This window comes from Ceratotherium simum, chromosome 3 (genome assembly GCF_057802395.1).
Source record: "Ceratotherium simum simum isolate JZ-2026a chromosome 3, ASM5780239v1, whole genome shotgun sequence".
NCBI classification, from domain to species: domain Eukaryota; kingdom Metazoa; phylum Chordata; class Mammalia; order Perissodactyla; family Rhinocerotidae; genus Ceratotherium; species Ceratotherium simum.
This window is the reverse complement of record NC_141902.1, coordinates 24,775,462-24,794,655: the sequence shown is the minus strand read 5'-3', so window position 1 is coordinate 24,794,655 and position 19,194 is coordinate 24,775,462. Positions and strand designations below refer to the sequence as shown.

General features: G+C 44.9%; 1 protein-coding gene across 1 annotated transcript; it reads right to left on the bottom strand.

The window, feature by feature from the left end:
- Positions 1-9,206: 9,206 nt before the first annotated feature.
- PSMB5 (proteasome 20S subunit beta 5) lies at positions 9,207-14,222 on the bottom strand. The gene is made up of 3 exons (XM_004421238.3): positions 14,004-14,222; positions 13,018-13,324; positions 9,207-9,714 (listed from the first exon to the last, which is right to left on the bottom strand). Exons 1-3 carry the CDS (start codon positions 14,199-14,201, stop codon positions 9,428-9,430), a joined length of 792 nt encoding a protein of 263 aa, XP_004421295.1. The 5' UTR covers positions 14,202-14,222; the 3' UTR covers positions 9,207-9,427.
- Between the last annotated feature and the right edge of the window lie 4,972 nt (positions 14,223-19,194).

The window sequence follows — 19,194 nt, the reverse complement described above, 5'->3', positions numbered from 1 at the left end:
CAGGACGTTCTTGGTAGGATCTGGTTCTCAGCAGAAAGTGCTGTTGCCTCCAGTGTTGTCTTCACCCCAGCAGCACCCTTGTTTATGTGGCAACCCAGCCAAGAGCCTTCCTTTTACCTGAAAATGAGATGGCATTGTTTATATTCTTAAGGGTTATAGATTTTCTGTGTTTTCTTTTACATGTTTTCCATTACAAAAAGTTTTTTTTCTTTATCATACAAGCCAGCCAGGAAATCACTACGAAAATATTAACTTTTGATAGGAAGACACTAGGACATCTCATATCCTCAAATGTACAGGTGATCATTTTCAAAATGTTGGGATGAAGGGAAAACAGAATTGTTAACAACAGTTATTCTAATCAACATTTATTGAGAGTTTACTTGGTGCCGGGCACCGTGTCATTGAATCAGTTCTATGAGAGGAGCACTATTATACTGCCTCTTTTACTGATGAGAAAATTGAGACTCAGAGAGGGAAGGTGACTTACCTCAAGGTCACTGAGCTCATTAAATGGTGGAGTCAGAACTTGAATCCCAGTCTGCTGACTCCAGAACCTGTGCTCTTGACCGTTCGTTAGTCTCTGCCAAGATCCAAATCCACTCTGCCTTGCTCTATTACCCTCTTTTGCTCTCTTGTTGTGAGTCCGTGAAAGACAAGCTGTCTTCCCTCTGATGATCAACAGAATGTTCGTATGCCCCCATACCTCGTCTCCTGGGATATATTTTTAATTATGAACCGATTTCTACCAATGTTAGAGTTAAGTTGGAAGAGCCATTTCTTTTTAAGTTTCTTTTTTTCCTCGATGGTCATAGGGGAATCTTTGGTAGAAAGTTTGAGTAAAGCATTTTTGTGCTATTAGGTAATGAGAATAGGGATAAAATGCACCTTTTTCACCTGAAACAATTGCAGTTTTGAACTCTAAAACGTGTGAGATTTCACATGGTAAACTTTACAGACGACTTGTCAATTGTGGAAAAGCTGCTGCTTTGGCCTGGAATCAAGCAGATCTCTATTTTAAGCTGTTTCTGTTCAGTGAGATCCCAAAGGGGCCTCCCCATGCAGTGAAATCTGACTTCCCCTGGAGCAAGGCCTGGAAGCTGTTTCTGACGGTCATTCATTAACACACCCAAGAGCATTTTAGAACCGTTGTGGAAGGAAATCCCAGAGCTAGTTGGGAATATGTCCTCAGAGACACTGGAGAGGGAAGTGTGTGAGAGAGTTGAGATTTGGAGAGATGAAGGAGATTACAGAAAGGTGGAAGATAATGCAAAGGAAAAGAGAAGGCAGACAGGCAGGCAGCAGAGAATAGTACTCAAGGAAGAGAGAAGAAAGGAGTTTGTGTTGTAGCGAGAATAAGGGCAGATTCAATTTTAAAGGAAAAAAGTTCTGAATCTGACCAATTATTAAATGCAAAGGAAATTGTATAAACAGCTGGGAAATCTTTCTTAAAGACCAGTAAAAAACAATAAATACCCCCCCAAAAAAAGCAAAAAATTAAAGATAGATAAATGCAAAAAAGGAGGATGAGGAGGAAGAAGAAGAGGAGAAGGAAGAGAAAAAAAGAAAACGATAAATGCCAGCTAATATACTTAGAAGAAATGACAAAATTTGAAAAACCAATGTTTGGCAACCACCAATGCAAAAATTGATTCAGAAAGGATCATCAATGGATGCTAAAACCATTGGGTGCAAAACTGTGGGACAACAAGATAGTCACGTGATCTCAAGGAATCATTCTAGTTTACTAATTAATTACAAAGGGCAAACATGCCTTTACAGTGGAGAAATCTAGCAGGCAAACTTCACATCACCAATAATGTAATAAACTGACATTATGAGCCTCCTGATGTGCTGCAATGGGAAGTATAGGATATCACCTAGGTAACATTCTTGCTAAAAATGCTTAACCTGAATCTAATCATGAGGAAACAATCAGACAATCCGGGTTGCACAAGACAAATGGTGGCTTGGATTCTTTTTTTTTTTTTTTTTTAAAGTTTCTTTTTTTAAAGATTTTTATTTTATTTTATTTTTTATTTATTTTTTCCCTCCAAAGCCCCAGTAGATAGTTGTATGTCATAGCTGCACATCCTTCTAGTTGCTGTATGTGGGACTTGGCCTCAGGATGGACGGAGAAGTGGTGCCTCGGTGCGCGCCCGGGATCCGAACCCGGGCCACCAGCATCGGAGCGCGCGTACTTAACCACCAAGCCACGGGGCCGGCCAGCTTGGATTCTTCAAAGTTTAAATGTCATAAAAGACACACACAAATATGGAAGCCTGTTGTAAACTGAAGGAAACTAAAAGACATGACAATTAAATGTGATGTGTGAGCCTTGATTGAATCCTGGGTCAGGAAAAAAAAGCTATAATGGACATTATTGGGACAATTGGGAAATTTGAATATGGACTAGATATTAGATAATATGATTCTATCAATGTTAAATTTCTTGGTGTGGTATCGTGGTTTTGTAAGAGAATATCTTAGTTCTTAGGAGACACATTTAGGGGTAAACTGTCATGATCTCTGTAACTTACTTTCAAGTGATTCAGTAAAATAAATATTAATAAATCAATGGATATATACAGAGAAAGCAAATGTGGCCAAATGATAACAATCAGTGAACCTATGTGAAAAGTATGTAGGTATTCATTGTGCTGTTCTTTCAACTTTTCTGAAATCTTGAAACATTTCAAAACGTGAAAAAATAAGATAACTTTTGCTTTAGATATGTGGATTCAGCTCTTTCTCTAGATGAGGAAATAGTCCTACAGACTCTGGGATTCTCTGATTTATTTTAGGACTCCGTTATAATGCTTCAGAAAATTCCAAAGTGCACATTAATGCATGCCACCTAGGATGTCAAAGCATTTTTTTCAACAAGTAGAAGAAAAATAAGGGGCAACAATTCTAGATTGTAAAGGAAACCAAAACCCAAAGAAAAGTGGCTTGTCTCCATTTTCAGGTTGTGGGGCTTGGTGATACAAATCCTTCTCTTTCACCATCAACAATTAGTCCTTCCCTTGTAAAAAGCCTCATGCACTTGACTTCCAGGGACCAGGCTTGGGTATTGGCTAAGCCTCTGTCTATGAGTCTAAGAGAAAAAAAACCAAACCAAACCAAATATGCTAAGGGAGATAACCTACAGAGCTATACCTGAAGTTCAGTTCTTCAGGGCTGACTGTATTTTGTGTGAGACTAATCCTGCCATTTGAAGAGAAAGACAGTGGACTGCAGAATCTAGACAAGAGGGAATGGGCAGGACTGGTCTTCAAAACTGCTTTTTAGGGCCCGGCGCTGTGGCTGAGTGGTTAAAGTTCCTTGCGCTCTGCTTCGGCAGCCCTGGTTCGCAATTCGGATTCCAGGCGCAGACCTACTCCACTCACCAGCCATGCTCACATACAAAATAGAGGAAAGATTGGCACAGATGTTAGCTCAGGGCTAATCTTCCTCAGGCTAAAAAGAAAAGAGGAAGATTGGCAACGGATGTTAGCTCAGGGCGAATCTTCCTCAGCAAAAAAACAAAAAAACCCTGCTTTTTATGACACCTAGTTGTCTTCATTTATAAGCAGGGAGTGGTATAACATTAAAAAAAATTCATGGGCCGGCCCCATGGCTTAGCGGTTAAGTGCGGGCGCTCCGCTACTGGTGGCCCGGGTTCGGATCCCGGGCGCGCACCGACGCACCTCTTCTCCGGCCATGCTGAGGCCGTGTCCCACATACAGCAACTAGAAGGATGTGCAGCTATGACATACAACTATCTACTGGGGCTTTGGGGGGAAAAAAAGGAGGAGGATTGGCAATAGATGTTAGTGCAGAGCCCATCTTCCTCAGCAAAAAGAGGAGGATTGGCATGGATGTTAGCTCAGGGCTGATCTTCCTCACAAAAAAAAAATAATAAATAAATAAATTAAATAAATTAAAAAAAACATTAAAAAAATTCTTAAAGCAAGTAATTTTGTCTTAATTTTAAAAATTAAACATATGTTTCATAGTATGTTTTGGAGCAGCAAACAGCATCTTAAAATCCAACAATAGCAGAGTCACAGTTCTGAGAAGGATAAGTAAGAATCATTGGCATAAGAGCACCATAGTAAAATCATTTATTCATTCACTTATTCATTAAAAATACATTTATTATACTATCTCTACTGAGTAGGCTGCACCATGCTAGACACCGTGGGGAACAAACAAATGTACAGTATTGTAAGTGTTTAACTGAAAAGGAAGACAGCCATATCATGAAACAACCAGAGACCCTACACAGATGCTCTTCAGTGTAGCACATGCCTAAGGCTGTTTAAATGAGATATGGAATGCTGCTACCCCTAGCCAAGGACCATATCTGGGCTCTGTTGACTCAAGGCTGACCCACCTTTGTGCACATTTTTCCTCTTTGGGAGGTGAGATGCTTAATCTGTTGTTCTGGTTTAAAATGCTCCATTGCTTTCATTAAGCTGAGAGTGCAGCCTCAAGACTCAAGGGACACAGGGTGATTATAACCCCCCAGCCACAGAACCCTGGTGCTCAGGGGATTCCCTCTGACCTGACAACTCCAAACATCACCACTCGAGATGAACTGCCGTGAAAAAAGGGCCTATGTATTGTGTGAAACTCTGTATGCTGGGGAGGTCAATACGTATGGTGTCCCCAGGATAGTGATGGCATTGAGGCTGGGCTGGGAAAAAAGCCGCAGTAGTTCCAAAAATATTCCCTTGACTTTGGTCCCTGGTAGTCTACATACATTCCTGCTTGGACCGAGTTACTTCCTTCTTACCTGAAGCACCTGTTATTCCTCAGTCTTCCTGGGAGTTTGTGTCCCCTCCCCCCATTTGAACAGCCTTGGCCCTGACCTGTGGGCAGGTATAGAACAAAGGGGACGAGTTCTGTGTGTGATGTGTGTGGCCAGCGGAGGGAGGTGAGGGGAGAGAGGACCTCTTTGTGAACCTAAAAATAAATTTTGAAAGGTACTGAATCTGTGATCCTGCCTCACTTATCCTGTTCCTCTTATGAGAGAGGTTTCTACTTTTCTGTTTGCTGCCTGGGTTGAGAAGATGGTTCTGAGAGACCTCAAACCTTTCCAACCTTGCACAAGCGGTGTAGACATGGAAAGATTCTTGCAGAATGTAAGTGACTGTGACAGTACAGGGGCAACACACAGAGAGGCACGTGTTCATTATGTATGGCTGGAGAAATTATCTGTCTCCAGGGGGACATGTTTCATTGTGCATTAGCTTCTAGCTGCTTCCTTCCTCCCTATTCCCCTGCCCACTCTCTCTATCACTGTCCTTCTGAGTCTCCTCTCCCACTCCCTGTCCCCCCCCATTTAGTCCAGCTCTGCCCATCAATGTCTCCATCCATCTCTGCCACGTCCCTGTCTCCCTCTCCACTTTGCTCAACCTCACTGTTGCTGTCCAGGAGTTGCTTTTCTGTTTCTGTCTCTCATTTGTCTTTCGTTCTCTCTAGCTCACTTTCTCACATTCCATCTGTGTTTCCCTCTGTAATACCAGCGTTTTAGGTCCCCTGCAGCTAGTGATAACCTTTTCTTGTCACATTAAAGTCCATAAGCCGCACTTGGTTTATTGATTGATTGGTTTTTATTTAAATTCTGCAGAAGAAAGAAAAGGCAATTTTTATAAAGAGAGAGAGCAGAGAGGAAACATGAAATCAAGCAAGGGGAGAATAGAAAGAAGGGGCAGCCTGAGAGGATAGGGGGAGTAGGCGGAGGCATCAGAAGTGGGTGAACCCACGGGGTCTTATTTCCTTTCAGTTAAACTCGGTCGGATATTCATGGTTGATGACAGCTAAATCTGGATGATAAAGGGTTAAGTACCAAGTTAGGCTTGGCACCTAACTCACAGGCAGAACCTTCAGGGAGAAATGAGTTAGGTTAAATAAACCCAAGGAGCTGACGTGGGTAGAATTTCTTCTGCCTGACCCACTAACAACTGCGAACGGGTCATTTTAGAAACTCGTTTTATTGAAATGCTTCAGTGGGGCATAGCCCCTGGATTCAAGAACTTGGCTCTGAGGCCAGGCCTGGGGAACCCTGCAGGGATGTGGACAGTTGGCTGACGAAGGGGGAGAGGAGGGGCGGCCGGGGTCAGGCAGGAGGTGGCAGCAGCTGCTGATCAGGGCAGTTCTGATTGCTGTGCTAGCTCTCTCCTCTCGCCCGCTATAATTAACGCTTTCACAATATGATGCTGGCTTCCTGAAGGGAAACTAGAATTTAAAAACAAACAAAAAACAGCAGAGACACTTGGTTGCAATATATGTATATTTTAAATCATAAAGCACTTGATCATGTCTTGAGGTCACTGCTGCTGGTCAGTTTCAAAGGACCTAGTCTTGTGCTACAGCCCTGGCAGGAGGGGCTCGTCTAACAGAACACAACAAACAACAGAACATAAAATACCAAACTGTACTCGCCAAATTAGATATGCCCATGGAACTCCTCCACTGGCCGTCATCCTCTTTACCGCTGACAAGGGAAGCGCTCCGCTCCCCCCAGGCTCCCTCACCTTTTTTTCCCTTACTCCCTTTCGTCCCACCTCTTGCTTCTCTCCCCAAACAGACCACACAGAATCCGTGGACCAGAATAAATCAGTTGTTTTATTTCCCCTCCAAGGATGTAACCTTCCACTCCCCAAATGGCTTTGACAGTTTTCTCATTTGCTAGCTGAGGAGGATATCAAGAGACACTGACCTGGTGGTTTTGCCTAAAGAGGGAACGCTCAGTTACTATTACGCTTCAGCCCCTGATTTGCTTTAACTGTGCCCTTCTCCCTCCTCCCCATGTCCTCCCTACCTTTTCACCTTCCCTCGTGAACGTTCTACTTATGCTGCTCCCCACAGCCCCCCTTGTCTGGTGTGGAGCTGCTATAAGGCACATCTGCCTTCAACCCCACAGCATTCTCTGCCAGCCAGGGAAAGCACGGGGCCTCTAGGAGTGCCTGCTCCCTATTTAATCAGATTAATCCCATCAGCTACCCTGAGGAGTCAGATTTTGGTGTTAACTGAGCTATCTGTGGAAGGAGGAGAAATTGTCAGACATCACTTAAAGAGCCCTGTCCCTTGGACGACTGGGAACTGCTGAGAGAAATTAATCTTCCAGCTATTTAAGGCAATTTCTTTTCCATCATCCTTTGTCAAGAGGACTGCACTGGGAAATGAATCTGATGGGAGTCCCTGAACTGGTACACTCCACTCAACAGCATCTCTCCAACGCTATGCGGCATCCATCATCCCCACACAAGCGGAGACACACCACCACTGCAAAGCCAACTCCGACCAGTCCCAGCAGCAAGAAGCCACGTCTGCACAGGGTGGACATCACTGGGCCTGGGGGCCTGCAGTGTGCCTCTGCCTCTGCTCTACTTTCTTTCCAGAAAACCCAACACAAATTGATCTCTTCCATTGAGTCTTATCCAAGATCCAGGAAGGCAGGGAAACAGGAATATGCCAAAACACAGGACTGTAGGTTATGCGTTTTCTCACCTGAACGTAAGGACTCAGCCAGTGCAGAATAGGTGTTTACATTAAACAGCCAGATTACTGCCGAAGCCAAGCGTGAGTCAGAAACAGGGCAAGGGTACCATTGCTTCAAGACCATCTCTTCTCTCCAGGCTGAATTTTCTTTCATGGGCTGTGAGCCCAGGGAGTCATGCTCTCTGGGGTCATGTAATAGAATTCCAATCTTCATCTTTCTTTCCACCCTCAAAGTTACTTCTCAGAGCAGTTATTTTCAAATTGCATTCCTTGGGATTCCAAGAAGTGCCAGGGAGTAAGGCGGGGCAGGGGGTTGTAGCAAGTGGCCGGAGAGGGAAGCTCAGTGGTTGAGGCTCTGGACTCCTCAACTCTACTTGACCTGATTTGATTTCTTTCAGGTGTTGGGATGCTCCTAAGAGTTCATTTTTTTTAAAAAAGGTTCTAATTTTTTAAAAGATCTGTAAACCAGTGTCCTAAGCAAGAGGAAGATGATTGTACCTGTGCCTCTCATACAGCTGACCATTTGCCGATGGCTTCACAGAAGGGAGACGTGGCATGGCGCCTGCCTGCTTCAACTGTACAGTAGGTCCAGGTCCACGCTAGCAGCTCCCCGACTCCAGGGGCTCCCGAGGCACTTTTCAGCAAAATGAATCTCCTTAGGCACGAGAGTCATTTGTTTTCCAAACTCCCTTCTCCAATCTCACTAATTCCCAATTTCCCTGCATTTGACAAATGCAATTAACAAGCCTCAATCAGTTCCTGGTCGACAGCCCTCATCAATCAATAGGACGACTGCATGAGGCGGGGAGGGGAAGAGAAGGTGCAAGAAGGGAAGGTAGCTGAAGACGGGGGAGAACAGGCCTTACTCCGTCTATTTCTGTGCAACACCCTCCCAACCCCTCAGTGTCAAAACATGACACTGGGTTGTCACCCTCACCAACCGCTCTCTTCCTTCTTGCTAACTAAATACAAAGCTGTTATTATTTATGCCCTCCTCTCCCAGCTTTTTAAAGGTTTCTCCCACCAACCTCCTCTTTCCCTTATTTCTATGTCTTCTCTTTAACAGAAGGCCTTGCCATCTGCTGTCACCATAGCTTGGGAACCCCCTCAGTGCTGGGTGTGATAAATCAGCCATCTCTCTGCTCTCAGCTGGGCCTCTTTCCCACCCACACGTTCCAGTGACAACTTTATGATGCTTCCTGCCCAGGAGGCTATATAAGCCCACCATCATCCCCCTCTGTCCCCTATATATACACACACTGGAGGGCCAAAGGACAAGGATCACCCAGCTTGTGGTCACTATTGCCTTCACACTCACCTCTTCCCAGGTCCAACCCTTCCCTCCCCAATTAAAGATTCAAGATGGACCCTCTTCACTTTTCTGCTCTGCACATAGCATCAGCCTCCCCTCCCCCACCACAGGGTGAGAGCTTTTTCCTCTGCAGCTCAGCCTGGTACAGCCCTGTGCATCTTTCCACCTCATCAACTTTTCATCTCTTTGCAAACGAAATCGGGAATTCTCTCCCTCCTCCCTGCCTCCCTCTCCTTCTCCTTTGTTATTAGCTTCATGAGTGGGGACGTTAATGTATTCACTAGATAATGTCTTTACACCACTGTTTCCTGTAATTACAGTCACTTCCCTCCCACTGTCCTGGTTTATTTGACTGTAAAGTGCTTGGAGGAGGGACAGTGTGGACAAAAGACACAACACAGGCTGAAGTCGAGTAGTGTAATGTTGACATCCAAGAAAGTAAAACAAATAATTACCTCTGCAGCAGCTCATTAACAACTGGAAACACAGAGGTCAACGCACCAGAGCTTAACAAAATTATCAATATAATCGGGGACCCCTCCACTATAGGATGGGGTGCTATACCCAGATTACCAACGAAAGTCACCCCCCCAACAAATGCAAAATAGCCACATCCACCCTCCTTCAGGGGGCAGATCCACTATACTTGTCATGTAGATCAGCTACATTGTCACTGGAGACTCGGATCCAGCCATCCTCCCGGACATGGTAGAGGTTGACCGCACCTCCTGAGTAGGCATCTCTGTAGGTGGCTTGGTAGATGGCTCGACGGGCCAGATCATAGGCCTCTTCCACCTCCAGGTCATAGGAGTAGCCCCGATCCATGACCCCATAAGCATACACAGAGCCAGAACCTACAGAGAAGGTGGTCCCTGAGATCCGGTTTCCTTCACTGTCCACATAGTAGAGGCCTAGAAAGAGAGATGAGGTTAGCAGGGAAAAAAAACGACTACTCCTTTGACATCTAATTCATTCTCCAAGGCAACAGTTCTCTACCCTCTGGAAACCCAGGCGAGACCAACATAAATACAAGAAAATAGGACTTCTATAAAATTGCTTAAAAAAAAAAAAAAAAAGCTGAGGGAATCAAATTAAATATTAAGACTCCAGGCTTCTACAACATACCACCTCATCTCGCCTCACATTATAGTAACTACCTTGCCTGTCTTCTCTGCACAACCAAAAAGCAAGTATAATTCAAATGACTTTGGTTTCAAGACTGGAACTTCAGGCACTGTGGGAGATAATGTTTAAAACAATCCTAGCCCTCAGAGTTTAGACTATCTGGGGGACAAGACATATATCACACAATAGGAGAGTAAAGCCTAGAGTTCCAAGTCATATTGTAAGGATCTGCACCGTCCAATGTGGTAGCCACTAGCCTGAGCATCTGAAATGAAGCTAGTACCACATGCTAAAATGATAACATTTTGGATTTGTTGGATTAAATACAACATACTATTAAAATTAATTTCTTCTTTATTTTTAATTTTTAAAATATGGCTACTATGAAATTTAAAATGACATGTATGGCTGACATTATTTCTATTAGACAGTGCCAGTATAGACCTGGGGTTGGCCAGGCCAACCGCCTATTTTTATAAATAAAGTTTCATTGGAACACAGCCACACCCATTTGTGTATACACTGTCTATGACTGCTTTTGTGCTAAAACAGCAGAGTTAAATAATTGAGACAAAGAACATATGGCCTGCAGGCCTAAAATATTTACTCTTCGGCCCTTTATGAAAAAGTTAGGGGGCCGGCCCCGTGGCTTGGTGGTTAAGTGCTTGCGCTCTGCTGCTGGCGTCCTGGGTTCGGATCCCGGGCGCACACCGACGCACTGCTTCTCCGGCCATGCTGAGGCCGCACCCCACATACAGCAACTAGAAGAATGTGCAGCTATGACATACAACTAACTACTATGGCTTTGGGGGGAAAAAATAAAATAAATAAAATCTTTAAAAAAAAAAAAAAAAAGAAAAAGTTAGCCAACTTCTAATATAGATGAAAATTTAGACAAAAATTTTAATAAAACTTTTATCAGTTCCAACTGTCTGCTGGACCTCTCCAACTGGATGCCTTTCTCACCAAGTTCAGATTCAAACTTCCTGTCCTCAAATACTTTCAGTGGTTCTCCATTACCTACCAAACTCATCCTTCTTGTGCCCCACCAACCCATACTTCCTCCTGTAGTTTCAAATTCTGCCAATGGCATCACTAATCTTTTTCCTATTTCAGTGGTTCTTAACTCTCACTATGCATCCGAATCATCTAAGGAAGCTTTTAAAAAAGATGCCTAGGACTTACCCCAGGTTTTTTATTTCAATTGGTCTGGAGTCGGGGACAAGCATGGAGCTTGTTTTTTAAGTTCTTCAGGTGATTATAATGAAAGCCAGGTTGGGGACCCACTGCCCCGATCAGTTTTCAGGTTCAGATGATTCTAATGTCCACTCCAATCTAGCCCTTCCTCAGTCCCACTGCCACTACCTTGCCCAGCAGGGTCACCACCTGGCTCCAATTTACCTTTCTGGTTTCGTGGCTCACTACTCCCCTTCACACACCTTAGTTCCAGTTAAACTGGACTTCCAGTTATTCCCCCCAAAATCTCATGCTTCCTTCCTTCAATTGTTATGTTTCCTTTCTCTCATTTTCACATCCATGACAACTGCCACCTTTCCATGAAGTCTTCCCAATTCCTCCTATCAGAAGTAACTCTCTCCTCCTCAAACCTTCTTCAGCATTTTATTGGTTCTTTTAAAAATCGTACTCATCTCATTCAGCCTTATATTAAGTGATCTGTGATCCTTTCTCAGTCCGGTTCAGTCTGGTTCTGACTCATTCTGAATGGGATGGTTTGTCAGGAAGGGTTTGACAGGGTACCATTTAGGTTATACTCAGCTTCCTGGGTTGTCCTTGCTAGCCAGTTTCTGTACTCCCTTACACTGTTTCTACCACCTGGAACAAACCCAACAGCTAAGGGTTCAAAGTAACATTTCTGAAATGCTTCCCTAGACCACACAAGATGTATGAAACTATTCTTTCACACCTTTCAAAGAGAAAAGTGTCTCGCTTTCCAAAGTAACAAACTGAGCTCCTCTTTCACATCTACTTTTTAATCTCACCGCATTCATTCTCCATTGAGTAATGAACTGATATATTCCCCAAAGCAAGTGAAAAAGTTGTGGGTACCCTACAATTGTTCGAGAGAGGAAAACTAGGCATTTAGTAAGGAGCTAAATGAATGAAGCAAAAACAATAGGAGCAAAGAGTAACTATTTTTAAGCATCGAAGGGGAAAATTACACAGAAAGTGACTAGCTGTATTCCAGCTTGACTAAAGGGACATTCAAAACTGGCTGAAGAGGAACTGACACCAGATACAAGATTGAGCTTCCCAGCAAGGTTTTTATAAACTGGAAAGGAAAATAGGCTAAGGAATTTCTTTTGAGAGAGATGATGGAATAGGACCTAGGGTGTTTATATTAAGCAAGGAAAGGAGATGAACCCAAAAGGCCCCTTCTAGGCCAAAGACTCCCTAAAGCAAAAAAGGGAAGAGAAATGACTAATTTTTGAGTGGCTACTTACTGTATACTAAAGTTTTGCTGTCCAATACAGTAGCGACTAACCCCATGTGGCTATTCAGCACTTGAAATGGGGCTAGTGCCACATGCCAAAACGATAATATTTTAGGTATTTTGGATTAAATGAATTGTTAAAATTAATTTCACCTATTTATCTTTACTTTTTTCATATATTCACTAGAAAATTTTAACTTAAATGTGTGGCTCATATTATATTTCTATTAGATAGCACTGACTGGAGTTTTTATGTCTATTATCCAATTTAATTCTCAAATTCCACTCTTTGTAGGTCTTATCATTTTGTGGAGGAGAGAGTAGAAGGAAAAACATTATGTGCCAGACATTACATGCTTTACATGTATTACCTCATCTAACCAATGTAACAGATGAGGAAACAGAGGCTGAGAAAATAAGCAACCTGTGTTGAGGTCCCACGGTTAGTCATGACACAGCAGGGCTAACTCCAAGGCCCTTTCCCACCCTACAGTGCCTTCCATGAACAAAGAGAAGGAAGGTCCCAGAACCTAATCAACACATCCTCAGCACTGAAAGCCCTTTCATTCACCTGTTCATCCAGCCCCTCCTTTCTGTAGGGGCAGCCCAAGAATCATGCCACTGCAGCTAAACTCACCAGGGCCTCTCTTATCCCAGCCACAGATCATGGTGCCCATGGACAGCCCCATGCCCTTATACTGATACACCATGTTGGCCAGCAGCTTGGAGGCAGCTGCTACCGAGATGCGTTCCTTGTTTCGAAGTTCATAGATTCGACATTGCCGAGCCAGTAGCCGCTCCCAGAAGCTGCAATCGGCTGCCCCTCCAGCCATGGTGCCCAGCAAGTAGGGGTTGATCTCTATCACCTTCTTTACTGTCTGGGAGGCAATGTAGGCACCCGCTGTGGCCCGGGAGTCCGCTGCAACAATGACTCCATGTTGAAACTGTTAAGATCAGAGGAAAACACAAAGCAGGCCACATCAGACCACAAAAACATCTCCTTGACATTTCTCTTTGCGTCAGTGCAAACCCAGAACATCATCTCTGTCGTATTATACTTCACAATATACTTTCCCACATACTAATGTCACTTGAGCTTCACATCAAAGGGAACAGGTTCTATGAGATCGAATGACTTGCCCAAGATCGTAGAGTTCGTTATTGCAAAGCTGGGTCAGGAATCCCAACTGTTTGGCTCCTAGTACAGTGCTCCCTCCCACCAATCTTCCCCCACATGCCATAACGTTTCGGTTACCCTCGCCTAGCGAGCGGGGCCACCCAGTTTCCAAAACCTTTGGTGAATGGTTACAACAGCCTTCCCTCTGCCAATGTTCATTGCTGCTGCGGCCTCCCCTTTCCTGAATAGGAGCAACCGGGGGTGGCCTAGGCATCAACCCAAGCAGCCTCGGGTTCCTTCTCCCACTCACCCCCAGCCCCACCGCCCCCCTCGAGAACCGAGGCCTCCCTGGGCAATGAGACAGCGAAGCCGCTGGTGGGGAGACAAGAGGCCCGGGCCTCCGCTTGGGTTTCCTGACCACGGCCACCGCGAGCTCCGGTCGGCTGGGAAACCGGAAGGGGCGCGGGCGTGCGGGACTCAGCCCGGCGCGACGGCGGGGTCTGCACCTTGAAGGCCAGGGTGGTGGTTCCATGAAGCATTTCGATTCTCGGCTCCTCTGGGACACCCCAGCTGGGCGCGGCCAGGCTCAGCCCATCACTGGGACTTCCGGGACCCAGGTCCAGGAGATCTGCACGACCCCCGAGTCCGAAAAACCCGCGCCGGTTCACCGGTAGCGGCTTCTCCAACACACTGGCCAGCGCCATGTCTAGTAAGGGCAAAAGGAACTCCGGGAGAGAACGCCTAGGAAAGAGGGGCCGGGCAACGCCTCGCTGTCACAGCTTCACTTCCTATTCAATCTATCCCAGCCAGGAGCCATTTTAACTTCTGGCAACCACGCCTCCAAAAACAACAGCCAGGCGCAAGGGACTATTTTCACCGAGAGGGAAAAAAAATAAATGGCTTCACTACCCTTAAATTCTAAAGGGATCTGGCTGCCATCTTGACTCTGGTCATGAGAGCAGTACTGGATTACATTAACCTCAAATTCATAGGAAGCGATCGGAAACGTCCATGTTGCGTGCGGGAAGTGAGGCCGGCCATCTTTGAGAAGGGCGTGACTGGTTGAAAATCAGTTCTGAACCCTTAGCGGTAAGTCGTCCCCGCCCAGCCCGGTGTCCGAGCAACACTTTACGTCGCTACTGATTCAGCACCCTGTTAACGCGACTGGAGTTGCCATTTTGTTTAAGGGCACCCTCTAATACTGGGTAAAATAATGATCTTCTCTGAGGCCATTTTCCTATGAAGTTAGTTAAACCACAGGAGTTTGTGGTAAAAAGCGCAACAATTATGAAAGTGCTATACGTCTTGTTTGCTAGCATTAATCGCCACACTACCCACGTTCTCTAACAGTAACCAACTTTTAAGATTCAATATTTTCTTTACTCCCACCCTCTGGTGGAAAATCTTATAAGTAATGAATGGCCCAAAAGGCAGATAGAATAAAGAAGGAAAAGCAAAGGGCCCAGTTAATCCACAAACTAGATTCTCAATTCAGCTCCTGAATAACTGAGTCAATACTCGTTTACCATCTCAGAGCCTGGAGGAGAAAAGGCTCCATAAAGATGTACCAAGAGGTTCTCCAATTTAAGCTTGCTACGACAAGCTCTTTATTCAGGAATGTGCTATATTTTATTGCCTCTCCCTCTCTCCACCCACCTTCGTTTTTCAACTCTTTTGGGAACCATAACAAGCAAGGAAGTGGGCAAATGTATGAAATGTTGCCTCCTGCTTTGAGGCTGTATGAAGTCAGTGTCTGGCCTTCCTTGGTGGATTCCAGCGGCAACATCCATCAATATCTAAATTTCACTTTCCTCTCATGCCCAACTCAGCCCCTCCTTTTCCCCAGCAGACTCTGCATGTGTTGTATTTTTAATGCTGAAATTTGGCAACCCTTTCCAAGACCAACCATCAGAATGGAATGAAGCAGATTTTTATCTGTGTCTCACAGTTAGAGTGTGTGGCAAATGCAGAGTGCCTCTGCTTATTGAGCAGGTATTATTTTGCTGTCACCCCTGCAATGCACCTAGGCCTCCTTCTGACTTCTGTCAGGGTTCTGTCACTCTGCCACTAATGGCATTTGTACCTCTCTTAAGGCCCTTTCACATTTTACCTGGTTGTAAGTGTACATTTTTTTCCTACTGGATTGTGAGCTTTTAAAGACAGGTATATCTCTACTATTCATCTCTGTACCCACTGTGTGCTTAATACATGTTTGCCAAATGAATACATGAAAGAATGACAACAGTGTTCTTCCAGTCACAGAGGCTTGAAGCCCTGGCTCACCTTTAACAACTCGCCTTCCTTTCCTCTACAGCCAGTGAGTTGCCAAGTCCTGTTGATTCTCCCTCTACAATCCTTCTCACATTCTTTTTCATTGCAACTAATACCACCTTTGGCTTCTTATCTCCTCACTCTTGAAATATTCTCCTAATTGATTTTCTGGGCCCAGACTGTACTCTGTAATTCATTCTGCACATCACCAGACTGAGTTTCCTAAAACACCATCTTGATCTTGTCACTCACCTGCTCAAAAATGTTCTGTAAGGTCCAGCTCTTCAGCATGGCATTCAAGGCCTTCCATAATCTGTTTCTGATTTACTTTACAATAGTTCTCTGCTCTAAGGTCCCTACACTTGGAGACCTCAAAAAGGAGAAGTACAAATGACGCTGCTGTTGGTGGGAATGTAAATTGGTGCAGCCACTATGGAAAACGGTATGGAGATTACTCAAAAAATTAAAAACAGAACTATCATGTGATTCAGCAATCCCACAATTGAGTATTTATCTCAAGAAAATGACATCACTATCTTGTAGAGATATGTGCACTCCAATGTTCATTGCAGCGTTATTCACAATAGACAAGACATAGAAACAACCTGTGTCCATCAACGGATGAATGGATAAATAAAATGTTATCTATGTGGTGGAATATTATTCAGCCATAAAAAAGAAGGAAATCCTGCCATTTGCAACAACATGAATGAAACTTGAGGGCATTATGCTAAGTGAAATAAGTTAGACAGAGAAAGAAAAATACTGTATGATCTCACTTACGTGTGGAATCTAATAAAGCCGAACTCTTAGAAACAGAAAGTAGATTGGTGGTTGCCAGGGGCTGGGGGTGGAGGAAACAAGGAGGTGTTGGTCAAAGGGCACAAACTTCCAGTTATAAGAGGAATAAGTTCTGGGAATGTAATGTACAGCATGGTGACGATAGTTAACAATACTGTATTGTATACTTGAGAGGCGAAGAGAGTAGATTTTAAATGTTCTCATCATAACAACAACAAAAATGGTAATTATGTGAGGTAGAGGATGTGTTAACTAACCTTGTTGTGGTAAACATTTTCCAATATATATATGTATCAAACATCACATTGTGAACCTTAAACTTATACAATGTTATATGTCAATTATATCTCAATAAAGCTGGGGTGGGTGGGTAGGAATGATAAGTGCTGTAGTTTAGAGGTGGGAGAGGAGGTCACTATAGGTTGGGATGAGGTTGGGGGTCCAGGAAGGCTTTGCCAAGGAGGTCTGGATTCATTTCTCTAAATGCCTCTTGGGTCCCATTGCTCCTCAAACCCACAGTCTCTCCTCTCTCAGCCCATACCTGGAAAGGATTTTCAGAATAGGTGGTAATTAAGCCAGACTTTGAAGAATAGGATTCAAATAGATGAAGGGGAGGTGGGAAATGTGTTAGGAATAGAGTAAAAAGAGGTTGTAGTGGGTGAATTGGGATTGGACCATAGTGGCCTTAAATGCCAGAGGCCTTAAATGCCTGGGGCAGAGAAGGTGGTTCAGATTTGATTTTCTTAGTAGAAGAGGTTTCTTAGTAGAAGAGACAAAGAATTTGAGTGATTCCTTCGGAAAACACATCAGTGTGGAGGATAAGATTAGAGGGGAGACTGCAGGGCAGATCTCCAGATCTGACTGATAATGGCCTCCAGATTTGTCCAGATCTGACTTGATAATGGCCTGACCTAGGGAGGTGGCAATCCAGCGATGTATGAAGTGTCTAAGACAGTCTTTATTTTTTAAATTTTATTTATTTTTATTTTTTATTTTTTTTGTGAGGGAGATCAGCCCTGAGCTAATATCCGTGCTAATCCTCCTCTTTTTGCTGAGGAAGACCGGCTCTGAGCTAACATCTATTGCCAATCCTCCTCCTTTTTTTTTCTTCCCCAAAGCCCCAGTAGATAGTTGTATGTCATAGTTGCACATCCTTCTAGTTGCTATACGTGGGACGCGGCCTCAGCATGGCCGGAGAAGCAGTGCGTTGGTGCGTGCCTGGGGTTCTGAACCTGGGCCGCCAGTAGTGGAGCGTGCGCACTTAACCGCTAAGCCACCAGGCCGGCCCTAAGACAGTCTTTAGAAAGAGGAGACATTCTTATCTTTTCAGTAAGATCCCCATGTGGTCCTACTCAAAGGAAGGGAGGACTGGTTGAACTTGGCTTGACCTCGGCTTGACCTCCTGCTCTCTCCAGTCTTCCCATGACAGGTTTACACTTGCCATTAGACTGAGACGCCAGGAAACTGCCAGAGCCCCACCACCATGGTGTCTGGAGCATGCAGGCTCTTTCCTTTGTGTCTGGGTCTGTTTCTTTGAATAAACCCATTCCCACAACATCCCTTCGAGCTGCAATATTTAGTAAAATATACTCCATATGGTGCTGGAAATAGTTCCAGCTTGTTACTCTGGCCCAATCTACTTTGTCTTTCTGAAGGGCCAGTTGTCAGGGTCCAGCAACCTTACCCCTTGACCCCCCCTGGTTGGTCTAAGACTTAGACTCAGCATTATGGGGTCAAGGTCAGTTGTTTCTCCTGCCTCGGAACTACAAACCAGTTTCTTGCCATTGTGAACTATTGGGCAGAAGGAGGACCAGGAGAGGGAAGGCCACTAGATCCTTTCAGCTACATCCTCAGAACTGGAACAGAAGTCTGAGAAGCTATACTGCCCGAGAACTCTCAGGAATGCCATCTCTGTATGCAGATGGAAGTTCATATTCACGCCCAAAGTGGAGGAGATAGAGCCTCAGGTTCTAATTTCCCTTCACCTTGCACCTTAGTACCCTGACTTTCTGGAAGGTATTTGAGCCCCCCCACCCCACCTCACAGGCTCTCTTGCTGTTTTCTCTTTTGTCCTTGTCTCAGTCCATTTCTCCTTCCTCACCTTGACCATGAGGTGAAAATGTGAGCTGAGGGCCACAGTTCCCTGGCCCCTACCTCTGAAGGGAGAACCCCACGTCAGGGACTCTTGCCTCAGTGGGTCCCTGGCACTCTATTCTGACTACATCTGAGCACTGACTTGTCCTCACCTCCGCCTAGGCTGGGAGCTCTTTCAGGGCGGGGACAGAGCCTTATCGATCTTTGCATGCCCAATGCCCCCCGCAGGAAGAACAAGAGGAACCCTGCCCTGCTCCTTCCACTCACGCCTCCTTTCCTTTGCGGTTACCCAGCCCTCACTCCACTCCAGGTGCTTGGGGGAAGACAGACAGGAGACTCCCTGGGTGACGCTCAGGTATGTGATGGGCAGCGTCTTCCCAGCACTAGAGACTCTGCTGGCCTCATCCTGTCTCCCCTCTGCAGTCCTCTGGGGAGGAGGGGGCTGCTCCATCAGCTTGTCCCAAAGCCTGATTTGGAGTTAGGGAGAAGTGAAACCACGGGTCACATGCCTTCCTCACCTGTTCTGGCTGC